The following is a 9,444-nucleotide window of genomic DNA, read 5'->3' as shown; positions in this document are numbered from 1 at the left end:
ATCTGGAGAAATGGAGAAAAAACATAGAAATGACAATATAACACAGAAGGTTTGAATCCAACATACCAATAATCTAAGAAAATATCCATAAACTCAACTCTAAAGTACAAAAAAGATGAGTGATACAAAAGCACAGTCCATGTCTATGTTGTTTCCAGAATAAAATTTAACATAACATGGGCTTGTTTCCATACAGATAGATTAAGGAATTCCTCAGTTTTTCATACAAGCATCATAGTTCCTTGTATAGATATCATATTAACCTGTTCAAGTGGTATTGTACTGATGATGTTTTTAGGTTTCTCTCAATATTTCATTAAAAGGTCACTGCAGGGGCAGCAGACTTGGCCCAGTGGTTAGGGCGTCCGTCTACCACATGGGAGGTCCGCGGTTCAAACCCCAGGCCTCCTTGACCCGCGTGCAGCTTGCTCATGCGCAGTGCTGATGCGCACAAGGAGTGCTGTGCCACGCAGGGGTGTCCCCCGCATAGGGGAGCCCCACACACAAGGAGTGGGCCCCATAAGGAGAGCCCCAGGGATTGAACCCAGGTCCTCCCATATGGTAGTAGAAAGCTCTATCAGTTGAGCCACATCTGCTTCCCTATATTTAATTTTTTATTCATTTAGAACATGTCCGAATATGTTTTGTTGTTGTTGAAGATGGCTAATAGTTACCCATGGGTCCATTTGGATGCCCATGTGTCCACAACAACATAAATCTTTAAAACCTTTTCAGTACCCTAGCAAATAGACAAACCTCCATAAGGGTAAAGATCGGAACCATACAATCAACAGGCTACAACTGGTAGACAATAACAAAACACAGCAACCAAAAAGTATTGTATGATAGATATTCTCTGTAGTGACACAGGGAGCATGTATGAGAACTGACCATTAATGACAAGTCAACAGATGGTAGTGAGTCATTTTTGTTGAATCATCAATTTTGTGAAGAGTGCAATCTAGTTAGTAACCAATAAAAAGTAAATGAGGGGAGAGGATGTGGCTCAAGCAGTGGGCCCCTGCTTCCCACATGGGACATCCCTGGTTCAATGCCCGGTGCCTCCTAAAATTAAAAAAAAAGCAAAACAACAAGCAAGGAAGTGGATGTGTCTCAAGCAATTGGGCTCCTGTCTGCCATAGAGGAGGTCCAGGGTTTGATTCCCGGGGCCTCCTGGTGAAGGCAAGCTGATGCACATGGCAAGCTGGCCCATGTGGACTGCTGGCCCATGCTGAGTGCTGGCACAGGAAGATGATGCAACAAAAAGAGACACAGAGGAGAGGCAATAAGAGACACAGCAGACCTGGGTCCACATTCCGATGTGTATGGATTCATGGAAACAAGATCTCTTCAGGATGTTACTTTGCTTAAGGTGTGGCCCGACAGATGCAAGATAAGCCTTAATCTGGGTTACTGGAGATCTTTATAAAAAGAATGAAAGTTGGAGAGAGAAGCCACAGGGAGCTGGCAGCAATTGTCATCATGAGCAAAGCTGTTTCCACTAGCAGGGCCTGCTTGATCAGGCACCACAAAGGAGAAACACATCTCTCAGGAAGAAAGTGATTTATTGTGAGCGCACAAGCAAGGAACTGGGGGAAACTTTCTGAAACCAGTGCAAAGTGAGAATGGGGTTTTTAAAGGCAAAAGAGAGGGGTAGGGGGAAAGAAAAACAAGTGACAAAACGAGATAATGCTAGATCTTGAGGGATCTTATGAGAAAATATGTGCAATTTCTCAGTCCTGTGTTGTCTCAAGCACATCATATTTGTCCTGTGTTTCAGAAGGTAATTACCCACAGCTTAGCAAAGTCTTCATGACTCCTTTCTCAGGTGACCACTCAAGGATATCAAGATTTTGTCTCTGAGAAAAATTAGATTTATACAATTCTATCTGGTTTTGCTTTGAGACATTATACATATTTTTTAAGATTTATTTTATTGATTTATTTCTCCCCACCCCCTTGTTGTTTGCATTTGCTGTGTCTGTTTGTTCTGTGCTGGTCTTCTTTTTAGGAGGCACCAGGAACCAAACCCAGGACCTCCCATGTGGGAGGAGGGGCACCTAATCAATCAAGCCACCTCCATTCCCTGCTTTGTTGTATCTCTCATTATGTTTTCCTCCTTATGTCTCTTGTTGCTTTATTTTGTTGTGCCAGCTTGTCATGCCTTCCTGTCACATTAGCTCACTGTCTTGCTTGTCTTCTTTAGGAGGCACCAGGAACCGAACCCGGGTCCTCCCATGTTTGTAGGTGGGAGCTCAATTGCTGGAGCCACATCTGCTTCCAAAGACACTATCTTATTGCTGTAAGCAAAACTGAGAAGGTCTGGTTACTATCCTGCAGAAAACTAACTACAAAGAGTAACTTCTAAAATTAGATTAATAAGAAACCAGTTCAATTAGCATATTAGAATTTTCAGAGATGCCTCTCTGAAGACATTTTTAGTAAGCACGTTTTCCAGCTATCAAAACTGAAAGTCAACGGAACATGGAAGAGAGAGGAGAAGACGCCGCAAAGTCCATCACCACGTGACCAAGGACCTCCTGCAGACAGCCCCAGAACACCACAGACTTCTGGGAGAAATCCTCACCGTGCTCAGTTCTCAATTTTGGACTTCTCCTAGCTCTACAGTTAATTCTGTCAGGTCCGTGCTGATGGAACTGTGGTTGTGCAGAGAACTGCACATCTTCTGAAGGGAGGCAGACTGAAGAATTTAGGGAAGAGGGTTATGATATCTGTAATTTACTTTGAAATGTTCCAGAAGGAAACCCTAGTGAAAATGGAGCTAGCTAGCTGGATGGAAAATATGACCAAATGAAGATGTCACTATGACGTAGGATATGTACATTTGAAAGTTTCTAAAAACTACTAAAATAATAGTTTTTCTCCACATGAGGCTTCCGTTGTGTGGGTGCTCTGGTGTCCCGCTCCCGTCCCCACCCCGAGCTGCTCGTTCATGCCTCGATGCCTCTTGCGTTGCCCTCGGCTGAGCCGGAGTCCCCTCCCCAGCTGTGGGGTGTGCTCCGGAGCCCTGGGGGTCAGGCTTAAGCGGGTCCCACCAAGGCCACGTGGCCGCCTTGCTCGGTGCTCCCTGCCCCAGTTCCCGCGAGCCCCCACTCGAGGAGGCCTTGGAGTCCCCGTCGCAGCCTGCCTCCTGGAGCCTGAGCTGAGACACTTGGTACCTCAGGAGTGGGCCCGAGAAGCCGGCAGAACCCGGGGTTTGGGGCCTCCCCCCGGGATGGCAGGGAGCTCCTCACCACCCGTGGAGATCGCTGTATTTCCCCTGTGGGAGACTGGGAGGGACACGGTGTGCTCGGCTGGGACCTTGCCCTGGTGTTTGACAAACGTGGGGAAATGGCGACACCAGGACCGTGGAACTGGATGATCCCGAACAAGGGTGCAGGGAAGGGAGGAACTGGCAGGCTGCGGTCTGCTCCTCAGGCCTCTAAGCAAAGCACGGTCCGAAGGCTCCTCGTGTCCTCCGGGCGAAGGGCAGGCAGAGCTGAAAAGCAGGCACAGGACTTAACTGGAAGGAGACCTTCTCGGCCTCGCCGGCCTCGCCGCCTGCATCGAGGAAGGAGGGGCCCTGGGCCTGGCCATGGGGGCCTCGTCCTGACTAGAAGCTCATGAGAACCTGGAAGCAGAGTCCCCTGCATCCTCTGGGCTTGCAGAAGTGGCCCAGCCCCCTTGTTGGAGGCGGAGGCCCCCGAGGCAGGCAGTCATGGTGCCCAGAAGATTCCCTTGTCCTCATCCGGAACCTGTGGGTATGCCCCTTCACCTGGCAAAAGGGACTTTGCAGATGTGATCAAGTCAAAGACCTTGAGATGGGAGATTATCTCAGGTGACCCAGGTGGGCCCTGAAGGTAACCCCAAGTGTCCTTAGAAGAGGGAGGCAGGAGCAGCAGTGCCGGAGGAGGAGACTGGACAATGGAAGCCGAGTCAGAGAGAGAAAGATCCAAAGTTGTTTCACTGCTGGCTTTGAAGAGGAAGAAAGGGGCTATGATGGGCCAAAGAACGCAGATGGCTTCTGGGCTGGAAAGGGTGAGGAAACGGAGTGTTCCCTAGAGTCTCCAGATGGAGCACAGCCCTGCCGACACCTTGATTTTAGGCCCATAAGCCTCTTTTCAGACATCTGACCGCAGAACTGTAGGGAAAATCTGGGTTAGTGTAAGCCACTCAGTGTGTGGTACTTCATTCCAGCAGCAAGAGGAAACTGATGCAGCCCTCTTGCTGAAAGACGAAGCAGAAATGCCTGCAGGCCCTGCTTGCCCATCTCCGCCTGCCTCCTGGCCCCCAGACCCACAGGTAGGGTCAGATCTCAGCATATCTGGAAGATGAAGCTGCTGGGTCTGCTAAAGGAAGGAGAACAGCTGTACCCCAGAGGAACTCCAGGATGGGCCTTACACGCAGGGAAAGGCCGGGATCCCAAGGGGTCTCAGGATGATGCAGAAGGGAGACACAGCCAATGGGAGGCTTTCTCAGGGCCGAACCAACAGAGCACCACAAATGGAGTTTCTGAAAGCAACAGAAATGCATTCCCTCACAGTCCTAGAGGCCAGGAGTCCCAAACCAAGTTGCCGGGGCTCGATGTGGCTCAGTGGTTGAGCACCGGCTTCCTACACATGAAGTCTTGGGTTCAATCTCCAGCCCCGGTACCTCAAAAATAAAATATAAGGGAACCGGACTTGGCCCAGTGGTTAGGGCATCCACCTACCACATGGAAGTTCAGCGGTTCAAACCCCAGGCCTCCTTGACCCGTGTGGAGCTGGCCCATGAGCAGTGCTGATGCGCGCAAGGAGTGCCATGCCACGCAGGGGTGTCCCCCGCGTAGGGGAGCCCCACGCACAAGGAGCGCGCCCTGTAAGGAGAGCTGTCCAGAGCAAAATAAAGTGCAGCCTGCCCAGGAATGGCACCGCACACATGGAGAGCTGACACAAGATGACGCAACAAAAAGAGACACAGATTCCCGTGCCGCTGACAACAGAAGCGGACAAAGAAGACTCAGCAAATAGACACAGAGAACAGACAACTAGGGTGGGGGGGGGGAGGAGGGGAAGGGGAGAGAAACAAATAAAAAAATAAATCTTTTAAAAAAATAAAAATAAAATATAAAATAAAATAATAAAACAGAATTTATATCAAACCACTACAACAACAAAACAGAAACAAGTCCTCAGCAGAGGGCCATGCGACCTCAGAAGGGCCTAGGAGAACATGCTCCCGGCCTCTTCCAGCACCTGGCGGTTACCAGCAGCCCCGGTGTTCTTTGGCTGTCACCAGCCAAATGGGAACCAGGGCTAAGATTTCGGAGCTTGTGCCTGGCAAAGCCTCAAAGGCAGGCAGAGGAATGAGGAAGTTTTATAGCGGAAAAGGGGAAGACTCCGGACGCGCCCTGATGGGAGGCTGTTGGCACAGGAGGCTGGAGGCAGGTTGACCAGCGGAGTGACGTCCTCGGTGACAGGTTAGGGGAGCACATTTGGTCATCTACCATCGGTCCTAATTCAGAAGTGAGGGCTGAAATTAGGGCAGGTGCCAGTTAGGGATCAAGTCCTGGCCATTCAGGGGTTGAGATGGCAGTTTGACTGCCTGGATGTTTGCTGTGGACAGATGGCCAGCGTCCTGGGCCGAGGGTGGCACGTGGTGGGCCAGGCTTTCCTGGACATTGTCCATTGTACGTTCAGGGCCATGTGCAGTCCCCCCACCACATAGTCCCCGTCTTCACCCGCTGGGGCTCTGGCCTTCCATTGGGCTTTCACCCCTTCCCCCAAAGCCTTTAGAACCGAAGGGTGCAGGAAGGGAAGGGTGAGAGGGGGCTTTAGGGGTACACATCCTCGTGTCTCCAGACTAGGCGTGAAAACACTTGATTGGAATGAGTAAAAGAGCAGTGAATTTTTTTTTTAATTTATGTCCAACTTTGAATAAAGTTGAATACTCTTACCAACCTGACCTTCTCTCCTACCTTTCACCCATCACCATATAAAGTAACATATATGGCCTTTTGTCATATAAGGTGAGGTTTGGGGACCAAGACAATTTTGGGGGCCATTTTTCAGACCGAGCTCCAAAACTTGCTCATCCGAATTTGGAGTCTCTCCCCCATGGTAGCCCCCTGTGTGGGAACAGCAAGTCCCAGTGTCCTCTGTAAGGTCCTGCTTCCTCCAAGGGCCTCAAACTCGGTCCCACCCCCACTGGGTCCCCTCTCACGGTGGTGGGGCTGCAGCAGGCGGTGTTGGCGCCACCTGGTGGACACACGGCTCCACAGCAGGTGTGTGTCCAGTAATGAATCAGCACCACAAGCGTAACTTTCAAATTTTCTAGTAGCCACATTGAAAAAAAGGTCAACAGAGATGGGTGAAAACAATTTCAGTAATGTATTTAATTGAATCCAATGTAGCCAAAATATCATTTCAACGTGTAATCCCCAAAAATAATTTGAATTTTTTTCATCCGAAGTCCTTGAAGTTGGTGTGTATTCTACACTTACAACACATCTCAGTTCAGGGCAGCCACATTTCAAGGGCTCGAAAGCCACATGTGGCGGTGGCTACAGTATGGGGCACTGCAGCTCTAGAGGAGATGGAGGGACCAGGAGAGGGGAGGCTGCGGGGGGCTCAGATTGAGTGGAGCCCGGGAGGGGCAGTAGGGGAAGCAGGGGCTGGTGTCAGGGCGGGGCTGGCCGTGCAGAGCTGGGTCAGGACATGCGCCTGGGAAGGGCATAAATGAGAAGCGTAGCCCTGGGCAGGGGCCCCGGCTCAGGCCCCAGCCTCCCAGCCCACCTTACCTCCTGGCCGTCATTTTTAAGCTCTGTCTCTGTGCCAGGCCCTGTGCCAAGAGCTAATCACCTAGATCAGGTGCCCAGCCCCTGACCTCTGACCTGTGGGCATCAAGGTGTCCAGCCCCCGGCCTCTGACCCATGGGCACCCAGGTGCTCAGCCCTCCAACCTCAGATCCACGGGGACCCAGGCCCTCAAACCCTGGCCATGAGCCTAAATAACCTCAAACATCTGACACAGTCTGGCCAGGGGCGTCCATAAGTTCTCAGGCTGAGGCGCTGGGAGAGTTAAGGGACCAGGGACTTGGGGTACCGGGCTTGGAGGACCAGCAGTGGCTGCAGCAGACAGGCCCGGCTCACCCCACCCCATCCCCTCACAGACGCTGTTCCCCCGGACATGCCCACGCATGCGCCTCCAGGAGGCCCGCCCCCACCCCGCTCCCGCATCCCGAGCATCAGCTGCCCCCACCCACATGCCCACGCATGCGCATCCAGGAGGCCCGCCCCCACCCCCCTCCCGCATCAGGACCGTCAGCTGACCCCGAACCCACACCCCGTCTGGTTCCCATCCTCCAGGCCCCAAGCCGACATCTCCCTGTCCACCCCATCACTGCCCACAGCACTCGCCTCCTGAGCCCCACACCGGGACCCCCCCAGCCCTGCCCTGGTCCAGCCCCCCCCCCCCCACCGCTCGTGACCCCTCTAATTCACCATGGCAGCTTTCTAAAGGCGCTGGTGCCAGCCCCCCGCAATTCAAAGCGAAGTCATATATATGTGTGTGTGCATGTGCCATTTAGGAGACAGTGTCTCAAACATTAAATGCAGAGGAAGGACCTGGGAATCTTATTAAAGGCAAATTCTCATTCCTTGGGTCTGGAGAGGGACCTGCGAGTCAGCATGTGACACCAGCTTCCGGGTGATGCCAGGACAGTTGGTGTTTTCCAGAATGACCCGTCCCGCGTGCTCTCAGTCCAACGGCCGGTGCCTTTATAAAGGAAAGGAGAGGGCGATTTGGACACAGAGACCCCGGGAGGCCATGCAACGAAAGAGGCAGAGACCGAAGTGGCGCAGCTCCAAGCCAAGGGCCGTGGGGGTTGCCGGCTCCCCCCACCCCATGTCACCTGCCAAACAGGCCAGCACCTGAGTCCCCTCCCAGACACCTTCAGAGAAAGCCCCGGCTCCAGGAACACGTGTTTATTCCAAACCTGAGCTGGCCCGCGCATCTCCCCTCTCGTTGGCATAAATTCGCCTCTCGCTCAGATGGTCATCTCAAAGTCGGGGGGCCGCGAGGGTGGGGCGGGGCAGGAGGCCCGGGAGGCTCCGCGCTCCTGGTTCCCCGGGGGCGCTTCCTCCTCCGCCTCCTCGCTGCTCTCCTCCTCCTCCTCCTCCTCCTCCTGGAAGGCGGCCAGGTCCTCCCGCAGCGCCCTGAGCGCCAGCCCCAGGCTGCACAGCTGGCTCAGCAGCTGGTCATCCAGACGGCGGAGATGGCCCTGCGGTGCGAAGTGGGGTCACGGGCAGCGCGCCAGAGCCCAGGGCGCCGGCGGCTGCCCCGGGGTGAGGGGGCCGCTCCCGGGACGGGTCCGCCGGGGCTCTGGATCTGGGACCCTGACCTGCCAGCCCGCCTTCCGCGGCGCCTCTGTCTTAGCCCCCCACGTCACTGCTCGGGAGTCTCCACCTTGCGTCTTCCTCTCTTGTTTCATGGCTCTGGCTCTCCATCTCCACGTGACCGCCGCTGTCCCCGTCTGTCTCTCTTGGTGCATTTTCTCTGCCCCAGCCCTTGGCTGTCTCGTCTTTCACTTTCTTTCTGATGCAGTGTCTCTGAGCCTCTGTTCCTGCTCCCGTTCTCTGCCTTTCTCTACTCCTTTTTCTCGCTCTTTGGGTCTCTCTTTGCCTCTGTTTCCTTCTGAGTCTTTCTCTTTCTGTCTTGCCCTCTCTGCCGCTGGCCCTCGCTCTCTCCCTTCTCCTCTCCATCTTCCACTCCTCCAAGCCCCTCACTCACCAGCTCCTCCCAGATCCACAGCAGATTCTCCCTTGCACCCCTGGGGTCTGCCCCTGGGGACACGTGGGTCTGGCCAGGCCTCCCAGCTGGGGGATCACCCCTCAGGGCCCAGGGGGGTGGGCCCAGCCCCAGCCCCAGCCCGGCCTCCCCCAGCTGCCTCCAGAGCTCCATAGCGTCTGAGCAGCGCCACCAGGTGCAGGAAGTAGCAAGGTCCGGGGTGACCCAGGCCCCCGGGGAGCTGGGGGGTGGGGGTGGGGGGTAAAGGGCAGTTGGGCGGGGCCCAGGGGGCCTGGCAGAGGCAGGCATCCCAAAGTCCATTCTCGTGGGCTTTTCTCCTTCCGAAGCTCGGATCTTCCAACCACAGCTCGCGGCACCAAGGTCAAACTTCACCCCTCCCTGCCTCTTCTCAGCACCCACCCAGTCCTGCCAGGCTCGCGTCTGTGGACGCCTGGCCTGGCCTCGCCACACCCTCTCCTGGGCCCCTCTCCCCTCTCCAGCTTCTCCTCCTCGACCTCGCTGGCTGTCATTTTCACCACTTGACCTCTGTCTTCGTCTGCCAGGGCTGCTCACACAAAGACCGAGACTGGTCGGCTTAAACGAGGAATTTATTGTCTGAGTTTTGGAGACCAGACATCCAAGCCCAAGCTGTCAGCAGGATCATGCTCTCCCTAAGGCC

General features: G+C 54.1%; 1 protein-coding gene across 3 annotated transcripts; it reads right to left on the bottom strand.

Annotated features, from left to right (window-relative positions):
- Positions 1-6,353: 6,353 nt before the first annotated feature.
- ERICH4 (glutamate rich 4) lies at positions 6,354-8,986 on the bottom strand. Of its 3 annotated transcripts, XR_189056.5 has the most exons (3): positions 8,769-8,986; positions 7,975-8,259; positions 6,354-7,754 (listed from the first exon to the last, which is right to left on the bottom strand). XR_189056.5 is itself a non-coding variant. In XM_004479895.5 (2 exons), the coding sequence occupies exons 1-2, from the start codon at positions 8,937-8,939 to the stop codon at positions 8,026-8,028; spliced, it is 405 nt and encodes a 134-aa protein (XP_004479952.1). In that variant the 5' UTR covers positions 8,940-8,986; the 3' UTR covers positions 7,949-8,025. The 3 variants fall into 3 exon arrangements, 2 of the variants coding, with proteins under 2 accessions (XP_004479952.1, XP_004479953.1); XM_004479895.5 differs by lacking the exon at positions 6,354-7,754 and having other exon boundaries at positions 7,949-8,259; XM_004479896.4 differs by lacking the exons at positions 6,354-7,754; positions 8,769-8,986 and adding an exon at positions 8,380-8,761 and having other exon boundaries at positions 7,949-8,259.
- Between the last annotated feature and the right edge of the window lie 458 nt (positions 8,987-9,444).

The sequence above is a fragment of the Dasypus novemcinctus genome, chromosome 18 (assembly GCF_030445035.2).
Source record: "Dasypus novemcinctus isolate mDasNov1 chromosome 18, mDasNov1.1.hap2, whole genome shotgun sequence".
NCBI lineage: Eukaryota > Metazoa > Chordata > Mammalia > Cingulata > Dasypodidae > Dasypus > Dasypus novemcinctus.
The sequence above is the reverse complement of the archived record's forward strand: the minus strand, read 5'-3'. Positions and strand labels throughout refer to the sequence as shown.

Excerpts from the sequence above, each read along its gene's own strand:
- ERICH4 (XM_004479895.5), bottom strand. The coding sequence starts at position 8,939 with ATGGAGCTCTGGAGGCAGCTGGGGGAGGCCGGGCTGGGGCTGGGGCTG. Across the intron at positions 8,260-8,768 it reads TGTGGATCTGGGAGGAGCTG|GGCCATCTCCGCCGTCTGGA; the intron begins GTGAGTGAGGGG and ends TTCGCACCGCAG.